Below are 20,568 nucleotides of genomic sequence, written 5' to 3'. Positions count from 1 at the left end.
GCATTATCAGAAACCAAAATGATTGGTTTCTGAAACAGAGTTGAGAAATCTTTGCACATCGGAGTGTGCAAAGATTTTTCAGCTCTATTTCAGAAACTAACCATTTTTTGAACTTGTATCTTTTATCTTCCCAACTATTCCCATTTTTGTGATACAGTACTTTACCAATGATGAGTTAAAGAGGGACTGAAATGAAATCAACCACTCTAGAGTTGGTTATCCAAACTATGTGGAACAAAGAACGTGACACAGTTTAACATATGCCTCTACGGAAGCCATTAAAGTAACAACATTTATGCCTCCTGAAGACTGATAATACAAACTACTAATAAACTGTATTAGGGTTCAATTGTTCATCTTATCAAGCATTTATTTCCACTAGATCACCAATCCATTCTGCAGACCAAAAACAACACATATAGACAAATAGACAGATAGACAAAAATGTTATATATACAACATGTACACAAACTGACAGAATAAAATGAAAAATAAAAGTCTCAAAGGCTCAGATTTGAAATTAGCGTGCTTTTAAAATATAGCCTGCTAAGCCAAGCAAACATTTAGCAGACATCTTGAATACAAGTATTAAAATCCCTCTAAATTTTTTTCCCCTTTAATTTGCTATTTAGGATATGACATGACACGCAACACCCTCTTTTCTCAATGCAGAAGAATTGTGGAATTAATAATCCAGCCAGTTTCTGATGCACAGTTTTATATTCTGAACCATTTTCCTTACATTTCGCTTAATACTATAGTTGCATATTCATTGGTATATTCCCCTTTAACTGCTGTCACTTAAATTGTCATGCAGAACAGGCCAAATCAGGGTCAGTTTATGTAAGCGGTATCTCTCTGAAGAACTTCATCAGTCTTTATTTCAATGCATTATGCAAAAAAACTTGACATTAAGATAGCCTTAACTGACAGCAAATGAAATCAATCACTAAATCACTAAGCCATAATAAACTCGCTCAAGTTGCAGATCAGCCTTCCTTCTCCAGACCTCCACCTTAGCACCCCATCAAATTATATTCTTCGCCAAAAAAAAAGCTGACAGTTCCATTGCCTAATCCAATATTACTACATTATAAAATTCCACATAAATGTTTGACTTTCAAAACTATTTATTAAGGACAAGAAAAGAAACCCAGAATCAATGCAGACTGCTTGAGACAGGTAGCCTTTAAAAGCGAGGATTGGTACAGGCAGTTAAGAGGCAAACACAACTGGATCTTGTCCTTAGTCAAAGGCAAGACTGAAAAAGTTCATTCCTCAATCTTTTCAAGTCTGTTAGTCAATAGTCTCACATTGATTTTTAAGGAGCTTTAACAGTGACCTTAGTTGCTCATTTCCACATGCAAAACATTCTGTCAAAAATAGACCTCTTCCCTATTTAAGCCTCAAAAGAAAGCTTTTGTAACTAATGTGGCAACTTTCGACTTTTCTCTACATGGAAGTATATAATATAACTTGCTGCTTATGTCAAAGTGCAATGTAACTTTCACCTGTATGATCCTGATCACTTCAAAACTCTACTTCTATCACTATCTCTCTTTCTCTAGCACCCTATTTCTCTATCTCTATCTAAAATGCTGAGTTTCCCCGAAAGCAAGTCCTACCCCAAAAATAAGCCCTAGTGTGATTTGGGGAGTGGGCCTAATATAAGCCCTACTCCAAAAATAAGCCCTAGTTTGGGGGCGAGGCACAGACTTAAAAAGCAAGCTAGGGCGGGGTAGGGGTGAGGATCTGCCCCACACACCCTGCACCCACTTACCTTGCACCCAGACCTCTCCTCGCCGGCCCAGTTCTTCTGTGGCGTCTTCTGCAGCCAGGCCTGCATTTCTCAGTCTCAGGCCTTTCTGGAAGGCAATGCAGCCGAGAACCAAGCTATGGACTGAATCCATAGCTCGATACTCGGCTGCAGAGGCCTTCCAGAAAGGCCTGACTGCAAAATGCAGGCCGGAATGCAGCTGCAGAATGAAGCTGCTCCTTCTGCTCCAGAAAAAGTGGACCTGCTGGGCGGGGCTGTCAGTGCCGGAGGTGAATAAGACATCGCCCAAAAATAAGACCTGGTGCCTCTTTTGGAGGCAAAAAAAAAAAAAAAGACCTGGTCTTATTTTCAGGAAAACATGGGCAAATGGAACTGTCTAGTGTGACTGCTACAATGCAGTTGAATATAGTCATATATCATATGTTTAAATATAAACATATATCAAACCAGTATAGTTGATTCAATGCACTAACAATAACACACATATATATATATGTGTTTTATATATCGTTATTTATAATACTGTGTACTGTCCCATGTACATTATAGATAGACAATAACGTTATATATGAACATAGTTATATATGAACATAGTCACATAGACTGCAAAAATTTTAAAAAGGTGATTAAAAAAGGGAGGTAAGTGCCTCTCCTCAACTAGTATCTTCATCTTCAACGCAGCAAATTATAATTTATTTTGCAGACAAACCTAGCTAGCTAGCAGCAGCAGCATCTCAATAACTTTGGCTGATCTTAAGAAGCCAAAGTAAGATTAGACTGAAAAGACAAAGGAAAAAGACAATGGGAAACCGTTCCCATTTTATGGTCCAAAAAACAACATGAATATATCCATAAAACCAGCAAGAGTTGAGCTTGGCTCTAAAAAGACTTTATCTTTCGGGGTAGGACATAAACTAAGCAATCAAAAAAATGTCCTTGTATCAGATTATACTCTTTGTCCATCACCAAATCATCCTTTTTTTTTCTTTTAGTCTGATGCCAAGAACTGGACTTGCAAACTGTCTCCACGGGTGTCTCTCAACCTTGGCAATGTAAAGAGGTGTGGTCCACACATCTTAAAGTTGCTAAGGCTGAGAAGCACTGGTCTACACTTAAAGTACGGCCTTTCCCAGACCCTCCCCAAACATATATAAAATAAACATTATATCCGTTTCCAAAAGCCCCGCACAATTTAGAAGAAAATCAAACACCCAAGGACACAGTGATCAATCCAGTAACATCTCTTAGAAGAAAAACAACGAAGCTTAGATTAAACCCACTCCATTTTCCCCCTAAATTTCCCCGTTTTAAAATGCTCCAAGAATGCCAGAAACCAAACTTTGGCAAGGAAGCAATTTTGTACAGAATAGGTGGTCCCGTCAAATATATTGGTCCTAGGTTATTTAGAGCTTTCTGGGTCAATACCTATAATTGTGCTTGGAAAGAGGGGGAATTCATGCAGATTAATTTGCACAGAATAGCGTTCTCTTGGTGCCAGAGACCAGTGAAACAATCTCATTGTAGATCGGCTTAGAAGGCACCGGAGAGAGATACAAATCATGAATGCTTTGGGACCGAACAGTATTGTATTTATACCTTCAGCAAGAATAAATTGTGTTAAAACTGTCCAGGGTGAGATAGTCTATGGGCTACAGATCTGCTCCGTAGTGTGGATCTGTGCATTTTGCATGTCTGCACACCATAGGTTTGAATGGAAAATAATAAATGCTACCACCTAGAAAAAGCACTTCTATTTGCCTTCAAAAGTCTCGTAGAGTACATTTTCTAAGAGGCAGTATTTGCCACAAAGTTCCGAACAGACAAGAAACAACATAATTATCTTTGTATTTGTAGATAGATATTTTCCCTTGAGTCCTGAATAGCTTATTTTCGCAGACCTGCTAGCACTATTGAAAGAAGCAGAAAATGCAGCAGGAATGTAACGTTTTATGTTACATTTATTTTTGCCCAATTGATTAGAAGAGCAATCTTTTGCTTCTGTATACAATAAGATATAATAAGCCATGACTACATCACACATGGATGCATAATTTACATATAATAAAGGGAGGACGTAAGCCCCTTTATAAATTTATAATGATCATACTCTATCACTCAAAAGCAGTGTCAACACTTCCTTCTCCTACTATAAAACTAGCGACACCCTCCTTCTTTTGCTGTAGCAGTTTTCAGACAAAACAACAACAACAACAGAGGGTACACTGGTAAACTGTAGGTACTTTATATGTTATCTGTCTACACTTGCTACAGCTCCTGAGTGTAAGCAAAATGAAGTTTCTCCTCACCTTCCCAGTTTGTCATTTCCCTCATCACCAAGGGACAAGGAAGAAATGGGTGGAAACTAACCAAAGAGAGAAGCAACCTAGAACTACGGAGAAACTTCCTGACAGTTAGAACAATTAACCAATGGAACAACCTGCCTCCAGAAGCAATAAATGCTCCAACACTGGAAGTTTTTAAGAAGAGACTGGACAGCCATTTGTCCGAAATGGTGTAGGGTTTCCTGCCTGAGCAGGGGGTTGGACTAGATGACCTCCAAGGTCCCTTCCAACTTTACTATTATTATTAAATAAGTAACCCTAAGATTCTAAGACCCTCTTACATTCCATAAAATGTATATTTATTTCACAAAAGTGAAGTATGCATGCATGTTTGTGTGAATATAGCATTCTTAAGTTAGCAATTAATGAAGCTGAATCTTATTGGTTGATTAGTGGACAAAATTTGGAATGTGTTTTATACAGGCGCACAATACCCTAATTCTACAAATGCGTTGATAAGACTCTGGTGATGACTATGCCAGAGGAAAAGTTCATTAAGTTCAACTGATACCTAGGAATGGAAAAAACAAAATTTAGTAAATTAGACTTTCCCTTATGTCTGCCTTTTCTCGTACTCTGCTATCCCTCCTCAATGTCGCTTTGCTTCCATGGAATATGAGGCAGAAGAGGGGTCCTTGTTTATGGTCCTTTACTCAAGGACAGTAAACAGTAAAAGAAGGTGCTGAAAAGAATAATGTGGTGTCATACAGCTACATTAAGCTCCATTGAGGCGGGATAGCAGAGTATCAAAAAAGGCAGACATAAGGGAAAGTCTAATCTACTAAATTTTGTCTTCGACTTACAATCACAACTGAGACCAGAATTTTGAGTTATACCCAGTTGTATGAACTTTTATGCAGCGGTTGTTAAGCGAATCACTGTGGTTGTTAAGTGAATTGTGAAGTCGTTAAGTGAATCCAGCTTCCACCATTGACATTGCATGTCAGGATCTGGTGCGAAGGCTGCAAATGTGACCCCAGGAGGCTGCAACCGTTGTAAATACATGCTGATTGCCAAACGCCTAAACTATGATCATACGACCATGATGATCACAAGCGCAAGGACCAATCACAAGTCACATTTTTAGTGACATTCGGACACTAAACCAATAGTCGTAAATTGACGACTACCTGAACTTGCTATATGATTACACTGATTACAGTGGATGGTGATCGTTGATACCTGCCCATCTTTGCACTTGGTTCAGTTTTCATATTAAAACATGCCAATAACAAAGTAATTCCAACATTCACTGCATCATTTATCAATATTCTATTAATCTGAAGATTCTCTGTTACATATATAATGTGACAACATTCCATTCTCGCACATGACACCAGATTTTTAAATATTCCCGAGTTGCAGTATTTTTGGCATTGCTGAACGACTGATTATGATATTTTCATCATAAACAACATTTTACCTCTGTCACAGCCAGTAGACTATCTTCTACGGCAGTGGTTCTCAACCTTTCTAATGCCGCGACCCCATAATACAGTTCCCCATGTTGTGGTGACCCCCAACCACTTATACATCACCGGGTGCCAGGGGCGTGGCCAAAGAAAAGGAGGAAAAAATGGCGGACAGCCTTGTTTGGCGACCCCCGTGAAATGGTCGTTCGACCCCAAATGGGGTCCTGACCCACAGATTGAGAACCACTGTTCTACGGCAAGAAAGAGTAAGATTCCCAACTGCACCTCTATCCGCATTTATTTGGGAACTTCTTTGAAGTAAACATGTATATTAACTTTGCGTAACAAGAAAGCTTAGTTCGGGGAAGTCTAAACCAAATTTGGCTCTGCATCAGTATGTTAACTGAGCCCCGTGTAGTTTGGGATTGAGAGGGGTCCCCAGTGCAGTTGTTTTTCCGAAAAGTTTCACAAAATGGGAAGAATTGTTAAATTGCGTTTAAATCCCAAGCAAAATTAATATAGCACTGGGGGTGTCTACGTAGAGTCTCAGTCATCCCAGTCATGGACGTCCCAAAGGTGCTTTTTCAAAAGGAAACTGGACTTTGTTTTTCCTGGAAGACGTTTCGCTTCTCGTCCAAAAAGCTTCAGGGAACTGAAGAAGCTTCTTGGATGAGAAGTGAAACATCTTCAAGCAAAGACAAAGCCCAGTTGCCTTTTGAAAAAGAACCTTTGGGATAGCAGTGGGGAAGAATGGTCTATGAGTCATGGAGTATATAATGATTATACAAATAAGGGACATTTTGAATAATGTAGGATCCTTTTCTCTCACAAATCCCAGCTATACATACTTCACCCTACTTATACCTGAGAAGCCTGAAGTGAATTACATGGACAATTTTACATTTTCAATTACCAGTTTGGCCTAGTGCAGGGGTAGGCAACCTTGGCTCTTTTATGGCTCGTGGACTACAACTCCCAGAATTCCTGGGCCAGCCATGCTGAGGGGAAAGGGAGAGGTTTCCATGCTGAGCTATGCTGGCTCAGGAATTCTGGGAGTTGAAGTCCACGAGTCATAAAAGAGCCAAGGTTGCCTACTCATGGCCTAGTGGTTAAGAGACCAAGCTAGAAACCAGGCGCCTCTGAGTTCTAGACCCCCCCCCTTAGCCAAGAAAGCCAGCAGGGTGTCCATGAATTAGTCACTGTCTCTCAGTCCATCTCCACTCACAGAGTTGTTGTTGTGGGTAAAAGAGGAATATTATGCATGTTCGCCGTCTTGAGTTATTGGTAAAAGTGATAAATTATTTGTAAAAATAATAAAGGTAGGATAAATAAAAATAAAATTACCGCAGAAAGCTAAGCCCCAGTGCCTCAAAGTAAGAGGCTTTCTTTTTTTTTTTCTAGTGAAGACCAGACTTTGAAAATGAAGTTGTTTCCTATGTATACTAGGAATTTTGGTTTCTTGGTCACTTTGCAGCAGAATGGGAAACTGCCCTTCAGATGTTGTTGGACAATAATTCCCATAATCCTGACCACTTGGGTTGACTGATATTAAGCTGTAAATTAATAATATCCGGAATGCCAAAAGGGTCTTTAGTCTTGCTCAGTATAATGGGAGTATGGGGCAAATGAGACAAGAAAATGGATAGTATATAAAATAGGTTAAGTGAGACCATACGAGTAGTTAGCCATTTAGAGACCATTTGTCATGCAATAGTTTATAATCAAAGTACTGCTATTGTCCAATCCCATAGCAAGTATGTGTGTTGAGGGAGGCCAATGACTCAGTGAAATATGGGGAAGCTGTGGGTGCTTCAATGCTACTGGCTGTTGTTGCACTCTGCTGAATTCACGTGGTCTTCATTTTCAATGTGACAGTTCCACCCCCCACCGGTGTGTTCCTCAAACCATGCACCTCCCCAACCCGCATGCCTTTCCTGACCAATGCGGAATTCCCCCATATATCCTTCCCAACCTGTGCCACCTCAACTGTGATCCCAGACCCACACAGCGCCTCTTGCACACTTCCCAAAATCCCCAGGCACCCTATCTAACCTGTGCCACCTCTGCAAACATCATTTCCAATCAGCATGGCACCACTCACACACCGTGATGGCCCCATGCACTCCTGATCTGCTCCAACCCTTGTGTGCTCTTTTCAAACCACCCAGACCTCTTGCTCACCCCCAAGTAGCATTCCTGAACTGCAGCCCTGCGCACCCCTTCGCTTCCTCTCCTGCCCAGCAGAAGCAACCTGCCTGCGGGCTTTGCATTTTCATACTCCTGTTGTCTTCCCCACTGACTTTCTCCCTACAAGTTTCCCATAAAATAAATAGGGAAGGTAGCAGGAAGGCAGATAGATAGGAAGGGAGGGAGGAAGAGAGAGAGGGAGGGAGGGAGTAGCAGCAGCCAAAAAAGCTAGCACAATCCTTGATTGTATAAACAGAAGCACAGAATCAAAATCACATGAAGTATTGGTACCACTTTACAAACCTTAGTAAGACCACACCTTGAATACTGCATCCAGTTTTGGTCCACCACATTACAAAAAAGATGGCGAGACTTTGGGAAAAAGTGCAAAGAAGAACAACTAAGATGATTAAGGGCCTAGAGCAGGGGTAGGCAACCCAAAACACTCAAAGAGCCACTTGGACCCGTTTCCCACCAAAAACAAAACACCGGGAGCCGCAAAACCCTTTTGATATCTAAAATGAAGATAACACTGCATATATCCTTTTTTACCTTTATTATAGGTGTGTGTGTGTGTGTGTGTGTGTGGTGTATGTTGTGTGTGTGTGTGTGTGTGTGTGTGTGTGTATAATATATATAATTATATTATATATATATGTATATACACACACACATACACACACACACACACATCACACACACACACACATTAAAAATAAAAGTAAAAATATGACTCTTGGGAATATCCATACTATTAAAACAATGATCACCAAGAGAATGCTTTAAGAGCATAAAATTACATACACACAAAGGTAAAAAAGGATATATGCAGTGCTATCTTCATTTTAGATGTCAAAAGGGTCTCTCTCTCTCTCTGTCTCTTCTCCCTCCCTCCCTCTCTATCTGCTCTTGGTCTGCCACTCCTCTTCCCCCACTCCTCTTTCTTTCTCTCTCTCTTTCCTCTCCTCTCTTTCTCTCTCCCCCTCCCCCCCTCTCTCTCTTTCTCCCCCCCCCCCTCCTATCTGCTGCTCACCTGGCAAGCTTCAAGCTGTGTCCAACAAGCTCAGGGTAAGCAACCTCGTCTCTTTTATGACTCATGGACTTCAACTCCCAGAATTCCTGAGTCAGCCTAGCTGGGCTAGCTAGCTCTCTCCTGCCCTTCCTGCTTCCTGCTTCCTGCAGAGACGCAGCAAAGGGAGGAGCTCCGCCCAGTAAGCTTTTCAGCTCCTTGGAGAACACTGTGAGTGCACTCTTTTACACACACAAACAAACATACAGAGAGAGAGAGCGAGAGAGAGAGAGAGAGAGAGAGAGAAGCAGGGAAGCGCAATTGCCTCTCTCTGTCTCTGTCTCTCTCTGCAAAGGCAGAGGAGGCTGGGAGCCACAGGGGAAGGCTCAAAGAGCCGCATGGCAAAAACATATGAAGAATGGTTGCAGGAAATGGGCATGGCCAGTCTAGAGGAAAGAAGGACTAAGGGTGACATGATAGCAGTATTCCTGTATTTGAGGGGCTGCCACAAAGAAGAGGGGAACAACTTATTTTCCAAAACAAAGAAACTAATCAAAGAGAAAAGCAACCTGGAATTAAGGATAAACTTCCTAACAGTGAGGACAATTACCCAGTGGAATAGCTTGCCTTCAGAAGTTGTGGGTGCTTCATCACTGGAAGTTTTTAAGAAAAGACTGAACAGCCACCTGTCTGAAATGGTATAGGGCAGTGGTTCTCAACCTGTGGGTTGGAACCCCATTTGGGGTCGAACGACCATTTCACGGGGGTCGCCAAACAAGCAGTCCGCCATTTTCCCCCCCTTTTCCTTAGCTGTGCTACTCCCTTTTATTCTATTGGCTTTTGAAAGCCAATAGAATAGACTCTCTTGAATAGAGTCTAATTCTATTGGCTTTCAAAAGCCAATAGGAATTGTCCAGGCTGTCTCTGCCCTGCTGAGCCCGCCAAAAGTCCCATTCTGCAAACGGTGCTGCAACAGTTGAGTAATCCTCGACTTACGACCGGTTGAGTAGTCCTCGACTTACGACCGGTTGGGGGTCGTGGCATTAAAAAGGTTGATAACCACTGGTATAGGGTCTCCTGCTTGAGCAGGGGGTTGGACTAGAAGACCTCCAAGGTCCCTTTCAGCTCTAGTCTGATAGATTGGTTTCTGAGGCTCCTTACGAGCTCCTGCCAAGAAAACTCAATGGACAAATCAACACGAAGTCAAAAGTCACTCTCGCTGCTTTTTTTGCCTAGCCATGGTCATTCTGTTTCTGAACATGAAGACAAATGAAATGCAATAAAATAAACAATAAAAATGAATCTCAGAAAAACTAAATGTACAAATACATTGAATAGCTCTTATGTGAGCAGAGATATTGGCCTAAGACTAAGAAGACTGGAACGGTCTCTCATTCTTTAATCTAATTTACCTCATGATAGTCATTAGGGAAAAAACAGAAGGAGGGAACTCTACGTATGCTACCCTTCGGTTCTTTGTAGAATTCAAACCAACCAACCCAACAAGCTAGCTATGAGATAGTGAGGAGTTCACATATGCATGGTACAAAAATAACAAGCACAAAATATAATCAATATGTAATGATTGTTTTCTCCTCTTTATATAATTTAGACATCAATCATATATACACATACATTTGAAATATACCGGAAGTAATAGGGTCCATATATATGCTGTCACCTCAGAAAAGAAATGTACATATTCTTCAGCAATATGGCCATTGCCATCTATGGAGTCAGCTGCTGGGAAGTGAAACAAATATTCAGACTTTGTACCAATGTGCTAGCACAGTGTTTCTCAACCTTGACAATTTTAAGGCATGTGGACTTCAACTCCCAGAATTCCACAGCCAGCAATGCTGGCTGTAGAATTCTGGGAGTTGAAGTCCACATGCCTTAAAATTGTCAAGGATGAGAAACACTGTGCTAGCAGAAAGGAAACTGCCTCCACCTCCAAATAAATACATGATTAGAAGTTGGTACAAACGTATTTTTTTTTAAAAAAAACAGAGCTAAAAAGCAGACCCAGGACAGGTGTGATTCTCCTATATTAGTTGGATGGTGTTTGTTCCTTTCTTCCTACGTCTGAATTTTAATGGATTATTTCATTTTAAAAAGAAATAACCTGTTGCGGATAACTTGTTTCAGACCTAGTTTGGGTCTCAATTGATGGTAACCACTTAAAAGATAAATCTAAATATTCCGGTATTATCCAAGAAATGTCACACTAGGCCTCTTCCCAAAGGAATATTTTTTGCCGTATTGTTTTTCTGCTGTAACCACAATTCGTGTAGCAAATGGACATAGGCATGTAGAACAAGTAAGGACAACTTCACATTGGGATATAATTGTACAAATGGTGTGGACTGTGTTATTCAGATCATTTCACAATAATGCCATGACACATCTGCCATGATATCCTACCTCCACCCCACCGATACCCACAGAAAAGATGTTTGCTCAGGTACAAAATGCCCGAGTTTTATTAACTTAGTTTTAGTAACAGTTTTAGTACAATGCTTATAGAAAGATGAATCCTTTCACAAATCATCCCATCCCAACCAACCCCACTGATGCCCACAGAAAAGATGTTTGTTTGCTTGGGCACAAAATGCAGAGTTTTATTAACTTAGCTTTAGTAACAACAGAACTATGCCTATGGAAGGATAAATCCGTTCACGCAAATACTTTCTCTTAGGTCATTTTGAATAAACAGGAAAAGAAGAAGGAAGTTGCATTTTAAGGAGCACTATTTTCTGATTAAACACTTTGGCACTCACATCCATTCTATCATCAGTCAGTGACAGAAAGTGTTATTCAGAAAGCACCTAAAAAGATTTTTTTAAAAAAACACTAGAATCTTTGTCAGCAGTTGAACAACTCTAGTTGGCGTTAACGATCAGTCACTGTGATGCACCTCACACTCATTTTATTTCTCTTACGTGACACAATGCCGATGACAACCTGTGACATTGATAAGAGCAACTTGTTTCTATTTCTCACTCCCTTGGAATATTTTTGGATTTATTCTTCCAAAAAAAAAAGAGTCTAAGCCAGACTCTTTTCCTTGTAGTCACCCTTGAATATATAGTATGCATACTTTTCTTTGCTGAATCATTTCCTCGGTACCTGAATAGTCTGTTTAGAACACAAAAATGTATATGTATGCATGTATGTGTGTGTGTGTATATATATATATATATATATATTTCTAACAAAATGATTTGGTTTAAGCAGTAGTTAGAAACCACATTTCTCAATCTCTGACAGATACCTTATGGAAACCTTTATTTCTAGCATGGTTTGGGTTAATGCTTTGGGACAGTTGGTGGTGAAGAAAGGTTACGGAAGACTCTGACCTGGAATGCTGTAACCTCTGGCCTGCCTTTCAGCCCTTCCATTGCAAACGTCTCCAGGTGCAGCTTAGGCAGCTGCAGGGCGAAGTCATTCCTGCTTGCTGTAGTCCATGACAGCGAGATCTGATCTCTGACCTAAAAGGGGGGAAAACAGTATCAATGGTAATTCCCCTTCAGACACATTAACTGGGATGAAGTGGGTCCCCTTGAGTCCACTGAGTGGACTTGCATTGATCGCTGGACCTGAAATCCATGAATAAATTTAGGACTAATTGATTTTTCGTTGCAAATAAATCTCTAATTCAGAGTGCTGGGAGAGAATGTTAAGAAGAAAAAGCTTCCTCCTTTCTAAACTGAAATGAGATAGGAAAGAAAGTCACTTAAGGCTCCTCCTTCAAGTGGGGCAGCACACAACTCTACGGGGTCTAGATTTAAGACGTTCAGATGCCCAGTAAGATGGACACTCTCATCACATTAATTTCTGCAAACATGCCACCAGTGAACCTCTCTCTTTTTTAAAAAAAAAGTTCTCACGTTCACATAAATATCTTATTTTCATCAAAGAAAACACTTTTAAGTTAATGAAACTGTGATGTGGCAAAATCAGATTAGATAATGGAAATATTTCTAAGAATCCAGTTGCATAACAGCTAATAAGGAGTAGTCGTAAGTGTCAGTGGAAACACTAAGTTCAAATAACAAGTATTTTAACCGGGACAAATAAAAAAAAAAATTCTGAAAGAGAGAAAAAGAAAATTCATATTTTTTTCCCAATGCCAAGTAATTGGGTTTTAAAATATTTCAGTGTTTTAGAAACAACAAAACACAGAGCGCCGTAAATGAGAGTGATCCATGTACTCATGTGGACAACTACAATCTTATGCAATTGGTATTGTACTGCCACCTTCTGTTAAGGTGAGCAATACCTTCACTCATCTATAAAAATACAAAGGGCAGTATTTATAGTTTTTGATTATTGCTAGTTTCTACCTATACAAGATCAGATTCTATGCATAAATACTAGAGAATAAGTCTATTAGATAGGGTGCTGAATATCACAGAAGATTTTCCAGTAATACCAGAAAAAAAAATCCACCCACATCTTGGCTTAAGTAGGCTTATCTCCAGCAGCCAGAAAACTGAAAACATTTATTTCTACTTGTAAATAACAAGTGTCAGTACTACATGTGAATTCTAAACTATAGATTAAACAGATTATCTCAACATTAAAAAAGCAGCATTATTGCCCAAAGTTAATTAGTGTGCTTTGAACTAATCATTGAAATTAAGTAGATTTTAATAAAACTACACAAAGTTTTTAAAAATGGACACAGAAATATGGAAATTTCTCATCTCCATCATCCTTGAAGAGAAAAGGACAAAAGATTCAGAGAGTCATAATTTATGATGACTTTGGAACACAAATAACAAGGCTTCCTTCCAAACAGATAGTGCTGTGTTATACGTACATGTTATCTTTTCATTTTATTAGGGAGAAAGTCAGTTGATGCACACGTGATTTTTGTCTTCTTAGTTTGCAAACTCTTAACACTGCAGCAATTAACTGAACTGTACTATCCTGTATCTCAGAGGCAATATGCAGCAGAATTGTTTTAGAATAGAAACAGACATATAAATTGTCCCAGCCACGTTCTACTGCCCTGCTAGTAATTGATGCAACAGTTTACTACGTAAACATTAACACAGTCGAAAAACGACTGCTGCATTCCACGTTTATAAGAACCTACTGTATTAATGTACCTATATTTTTCCTTGTAAGTCATGAAGATGTTTAAGAAAGCACTCCTTTTATAATTATTTTTACTTCTCTCTCTCTCTCTCTCTCTCTCTCTCTCTCCCCCCCCCCCTCTCTCCCCCCCTCTCTGTGTGTGTGTGTGTGTGTGTGTGTATTTCATTCCTGAAGATATGTTCAAATGCTAAGTGAAATGCTGGAGATCTACATACCCTGCACCCTAGTCTATGGGAATAGGGAGTCTTACATTTCCCTGGTTGAGGTAAAGAATTCCTGTCAATACCTCTAAACTGGCAAAGTATGCACTATAATGCAATTTTTATAATGATGTGGGCCTTTCACACATTTCTATCTGCAGGTTCAGAGTAGAGAGTCTAGAGTCTAGAAGAACAAAAAACATCTCTTGGGCCTCCTACGATATATATAATTTTGTCCAGATAGTCGTCTAATGTACTACAAATGTCATTTTACTGTATCTATAATAATGCATTATCGCACTTGAATTGTTATAGACTATATATGTTAGCTTTTCATTTTCTCATTGTAGCCAGTGTGCACCCAGATAAAAGAAAACGTTAATGTGGATTAAGGTTCTAAGAATTTATCAACATCAAACCACCAGTGTTTTGCCTTCTACCCTTCTGAACCATAGTCAATAGATCTAAATATTTTACTGCACCCTGGCCAATTCATTGTTTGATGTTTAAAAACGCACCCGGAATCAAAGAAAATTTATTAAATTTGAGCCCCCAAATGAGATACTTTTAGCTTTGAAAGTCAAGTTTAACTGCGATATTGATGATTCTCTTTTTTCTGTGACAAAATTCACCAGGGATACCCCTGATGTCAAAGTACCAAAGCAGATTGCTAATACTGAAGGAGGAGGGGAGGAACAGCGCAAAGGAGGAGAGGGGGTGAGGCGAGTGAGGGAGAGATAAACAATGTAGATGCTGTAGAGATACCACAGTAGCAGGGCCAAGTCCTTTCACCTCTACTTATTTCTGCTTTGGTCCTTTGCCGTTAGGTTATAACAATAAATTGGACAGTAAAAGAAGGAACGTATCCTTAGAATGCAGTATAAGGCTAGGTCATCAGCCAAAAGGAATGTAAATGTTCCTTAGCTGTAAAAAACTGCAGATTGCATAAGTCCAAGTATTTATCCTAATATTTTAATTATTTTAGACAGAATGGGCTACATTGTGTTTCCTTCCTTCCTTCCTTCCTTCCTTCCTTCCTTCCTTCCTTCCTTCCTTCCTTCCTTCTCTTAATTACTAACAAGGGGAGGGTGTCCGGATTATTTTTGATGTTATTTATTAAACTCAAACCTCAAATCCCCCTTAAGAGAAATGCTTCAGTTATACATAATGCTCCTTTTTCCCTAGCTCACACCATGTGTCTGATTTCAAACTGTAGTTGGGGACTGTGATTTTTGAATATTGCTGTTATAACATAAGCATTAATTCACAAGGACAACTAGCATTGTCACTGTTGTACAGGAGAAGGGTTTTTTTTCCCCTGCTTTCCTTCCTGACATGCTAGGTACCCAGGTGAAAGTTTTGTTTTTTTAATAGGAAGATACATTTCCATTCTGTGAGCATTCTTTCCTGCAGTCTGGAATGTTATAGCACAGCTCAAGGAAAAGTAGATATTTGAGGTTTTACAATTCCACTAATGCCCACTTACTTCAGTGTAGTTACAAAAGAATACCCCCTACACACATTTTCCCATAGTGTTGATGTGTAGCATAAAAGAAAACACCTAAGTGTTTGGTTAAAGTCTGGCAAGCTGCACACAAGCTGCAGATTTTCAAGGACTTCAAAGCTACGGGAAGATAGGACGCTGTACATGTGTCCTTTCTGTCTGAGGTTGAAAATAATCCCTCAAAACTAAAAGCAACTGTTTAACGAAACTGTACAAAAGAAACTATGGAATGAATGGGCTCTACATATATCCCCTAAAGTACTGGGTTGTTTTTTTTTTCTACACAAAGAAAAATATTTTCTTCTAAAGAAGACAAGATGCTTCCCAACTTTGATGGGAATGTGCTGTAAAGCAGTGTTTCCCAAACTTGACAATTTTAAGGCATGAGGACTTCAACTCCCAGAATTCCACAGCCAGCAACGCTGGCTGTGGAATTCTGGGAGTTGAAGTCCACATGCCTTAAAATTGTCAAGTTTGGGAAACACCGCTGTAAAGGAAACCACAGAACTTAGTCCAATCTTCCTTTAGGATTTCCAGAATATGAATGTGATCAGCACAAAGCTGAATATGAACGTAATCAGCACAGGGAGAGAAGCAACCTAGGACTAAGGAGAAACTTCCTGACAGTGAGAACAATTAATCAGTGGAACAGCCTGCCTCCAGAAGCAGTAAATGCTCCAACACTGGACGTTTTTAAGAAGAGACTGGACAGCCATTTGTCCGAAATGGTGTAGGGTTTCCTGCCTGAGCAGCGGGTTGGACTAGATGACCTCCAAGGTCCCTTCCAACTTTACTACTACTATTACTATTATTAAGCTAAACTGCCATCTTTTTCGGTAGACATTTTAAAAGTATTTCTAAAATCTGCAAATATATTCTAAAATGTAGAAGACCAAAGCTTATTGTGTCCTGTCTGAAGATTCTATTTTTTTTATTGTGAACTGAGATTCTTTAAGTTTCCATGCAGCCAAACATGCGTAGAAGTATTTAAAAACAGAGTTATTGGTTTATTTCTGTTGTATAAAGCGTATTATCCTGAGACAGTATATAGACCACCCATGCAGTGGTGGGATTCAGCCGGTTCGCACCATTTCGTCAGAACTGATAGCTAATTTTTTACTGCCCAGACCCAGAATGGACTTCTGGAAGCGGCATCCACACAGAGAACCGATTGTTCCCATATTTGAATCCCACCACTGCACCCATGGTGGTAGTGAAGGGAAAGAGGTAAAAAGTGAAACCATCTAAACGTACATTCATTCATTCACAAACCAGTTGTTAGGCGTGACACAATTTTTTTTTAATTGATGAATCGGGTCACACATGTGGAAAAGGAATCTCTATATAAGAGCATGAATATATTCAAAGGTAGCACTGGAGAAGAAATCCCCAAAGTGTATGTGCTTCTAATTTCTACATTTTGGAAACAGAGGCAGTTTTCTGGGGGAACTGAGATGAGACTCTTGGTGAGAAAAGGAGACGAATAAAGGTGTCAAAAGTTAGCTTGTAATTAAAATTTTCTATTTGATGGTGCATCTGGGAACATTTTCCGGATGATTTATGCAAACAGATACAATACAGGCAGATTTGTCTGCAGTAGTTATGATAGGCATGGGAATTTTGCATATGTAGCCATTGCTAAAATCCTTTTTCTTCGCTGTAATTTTTTTTTAAAAAAAAAATCAATTTGTACAAATACTACAAAAATATCAACTATTTGTAGATGAAGGAAACAAGAAGGAACTACCATTCCATAATGCTATTACTACGTCCGACTGGCCTGGAACTCTTCCTCCCTTGCCCAATGTAACACAGCAATAGTACAGTGCTTGGAGGCCATGGTGAGTAGGCCATTTCCCCCATAGCAAGCCACTCAAAGAATGATTAAAAGCAGGTGCCTGAATTATCTTGTTTTCCTTCACCCTCCTCTGCCATTCTTTTAAGGCTATAATCTTAAAAGTCAGAGAATCTGGATTTTATCATCCTAATAACCTTTAGCTCCTTGGTGGGATCTTTCCCAGCTGAATGGTGGGGCATAGATGCTCGGAAGAAAAGAGAAAGACAAGGTTATTTTTTTTTTTTGAACAGTGTATAAAAATGGGGGTTTTATAATGAAAACTAAAGACAAAGGACATTCCACTGAAGGCTCTGGGGAATCACAGGCTAATTTGGAATGATACCACTACGGTTTAGAAATCCACTACACACGATACGAAGCAAAGCAATAAATATGCAGAGGCTGCGGTTTTAAAAATGGGCTGTTTCAATACTCTCCCTCTCACATTTTAACTGAGTTTTAAAAACACATACGGCATACATTTCCATAAACTGCCAACTTGTTATTAAGGAGAAAATTCCTAACGGTGAGAGCAATCAACCAATGGAATAACTTGCCTTCAGAAGTTGTGGGTGCTCCTTCACTGGAAGCTTTCAAAAAGAGACTGGACAATCATTTGTCTGAAATGGTATAGGCCAGGGGAAGGCAACCTTGGCTCTTTTATGACTCATGGACTTCAACTCCCAGAATTTCTAACGAAATGGCTGGCCCAGGAATTCTGGGAGTTGAAGTCCATGAATCATAAAAGAGCCAAGGTTGCCTACCCCTGGTATAGGTTCTCCTGTTTGAGCAGGAGGCTGGGCTAGACGACCTCCAAGGTCTCTTCCAACTCTATTAGTCAATGTTCTAAAAGAGTAAGAATTCTATATACAAAAGCCAGATCTGTTTGTCAGGATAAAATTTTAGTCATCAGTAACCTCAGTGTTAGTTCTCTAAACTCATCAGAAAAATCAACATGGCTTATTTCACCCACAGGAGTGAAGCAAAACTCAAGTGAGAGCAAAACTCAAAATACTGGACATAGGGAAAATCCGATGATGGGAAGGAGTGGATAACTATCATAATGATTAAATGCCAAAATATGTTAAATATTGCGCTCCAAATTAGGAAAATTTAAGGAAGGCTACGGCTTTTCCCCCCAGAAGCAGTATAGATTCTTTAATGATTGCAGCAACCATGACAATATTCCAATATGTTATTGGCCCAACAAAAATTGAAGACATACTCTTGATTTTTTTGCTCAGCTAGGTAGAAGACTGGTGGATCAAGAGGGAGAGAGCTTTCATTAATTGTTCAAGTCAATTTGTTCAAGTCGACTTATAAAGGTTTTCCCAATGGTCTCAAAGCCAAAGTCCTATGTTATCACAAATCTCTTCCGAAATATCAATTAGTTCAAAATATACAAATGAGACTATTAATTCTGTTTGCCAACCAAGTGCCTCTTGGTTTATTTCTTAGCTCAGTTGGATGTATTATTTTTTACTACGAAGCACTTTATTTAATATTATTGCTGTTTTATAGTAACTATAAAATTGCTTTTGTTTTCATTCCATTTTATTGCAGTCTCCCTGAAAGATGAAATGAAAATAAATGCAATTACTTTACAAACAGATTTTAGTATTTTAGAAAAAGTGAATTTCTGCACATTAAAGACAAGTTTAAAATCTAACTAGTCATAACAACCTAAATTTGTAAATCCCAATTCATTTTAGATGTTTATTTGTGTAAAATATCACAAGATATTCTTCATAGATAAAAATGGGAAAAAAGTATTTTTTTAAATACACACACACACACACACACACACACACACACACACAGGAGTATATATTAAACAGGAGACCTTTAAACTCATGCTTACCTCTTTCTGTTCAAGTGGTCACTCATGAAATTTGCCTGGATTTTGCCATGTATTTCACTTTTTTAATCTCTTGCTCTGTTTCATTCCCCTTACTGCAAAACAATTTTGCCCCACTTCTAATTTTGTGGGCATTTTCTATTCATTTGAGTTAACATAGTAACTGCATCCAGAGATAATACTGTGCAATGTCTAAAACAATTGTCTTGATTTACATACAGCGTCTGATGACCACAATTCAAGTCAGGAAGGAATTGTTCTTTAGAATAAATCAGCTATAATTCTGTTGGGTTATTATCATCTCCTCTTTTAATTAAATGTACTTAGGCAAAAACATTGCCTGAAACTTCTTGGGTATTTTGCTTAACTCATCTTTGCATCAAAGAGGCACTTTTGTCACCCTTTTTAAAACTTGCCTCCAGATAGTGACAAGTTCATCTGTAAGAGATTTGATATACAGTTGAGAATTTATTTGGTACTTGGAGTATGTTTGGTACTGGGGAGATGGTGTGAACTGGATGACCTCAGGTCTCTTCCAAATTTCCTTTTCTACAGTGTACAGGTTTTACATTCTAGACCAGTCCAATCCAGCTTTCAATAATTCAGAAATATCCCAACGTGTTCAGTTAGACTTATTCCTAGGTCAGGATGTGTAGGATTGCAGTGGGAAAGTAGTATCACTGAATGATTCAGTCATTGGGTTGTTTTTTTAAAAAATAAAAAAATGTATAAGAATAACAATGCAATCCTATGTAAAACTTTGTGGACATAGGTCTAATTGCAACTGATTGGATTTACTTCTGAGTAGACATACATATGTCTGTACTGTCAATGTTTCAGCCAGAATAAAAAGGAGACAATTTTCAATTATTTATCAATAGAAAATTCAGTATAATATAATTCTGTGAACATTTTCCTAGCATCTATAACAGAGTATGCTAAAGTCGGAACTTAGCTGGATGAAAGAATAATTTGATCCAGGCCCTCTTAAGCAAACACTACACACTATGCCAAAGCTATTCTATATTTGTGGGATGTGCACAATAATTTGTCCCTGATGAACAGATTTCATTGACCTTGCGCTGGAAGTGAACCCATGTCTGGAGAAAATAACTGCATTAACTAATTTCACAGTACTCCACACAAGGATGTTTCCTCACTTAAGGCAAAGTATACAATACACATGCATTAAAAAGAAAACAAAAAAAAAATCCTTCAGGTTTCAAAAAAAAAATTAAATCAGATGGGCTCTGGCATTAGTTACTTAAATTTGTCTCAGCTAAAACAGTTAAACACATGGATATGACATTCTGCAATATCTTTATCTTTAGTTTGT

General features: G+C 39.0%; 1 protein-coding gene across 9 annotated transcripts in view; it reads right to left on the bottom strand.

Moving 5' to 3' along the window:
* The window catches only part of CCDC171 (coiled-coil domain containing 171), a 199,345-nt gene that overhangs the window by 55,666 nt on the left and 123,111 nt on the right, over window positions 1–20,568 (bottom strand). For 8 of the 9 annotated variants that reach the window (XR_005559169.1, XM_039363669.1, XM_039363670.1 and 5 more), the window contains one exon: window positions 12,087–12,218. The exons of the other annotated variant lie outside the window; for it this stretch is intronic. Coding sequence is in view for 7 of the 8 variants with exons in the window: in XM_039363669.1 (XP_039219603.1) it covers window positions 12,087–12,218 (132 nt within the window). In the remaining variant the exon portion in view is untranslated. The remainder of the gene's footprint in view (window positions 1–12,086; window positions 12,219–20,568) is intronic. 9 annotated transcript variants of the gene reach the window in all.

Source organism: Crotalus tigris, unplaced genomic scaffold (assembly GCF_016545835.1).
Source record: "Crotalus tigris isolate CLP2741 ecotype Arizona unplaced genomic scaffold, ASM1654583v1 scf7180000019563.1149672, whole genome shotgun sequence".
NCBI classification, from domain to species: Eukaryota; Metazoa; Chordata; class Lepidosauria; order Squamata; family Viperidae; genus Crotalus; species Crotalus tigris.
Note: the sequence above shows the minus strand (reverse complement) of the source record. Positions and strands in the feature narration are given on the sequence as shown.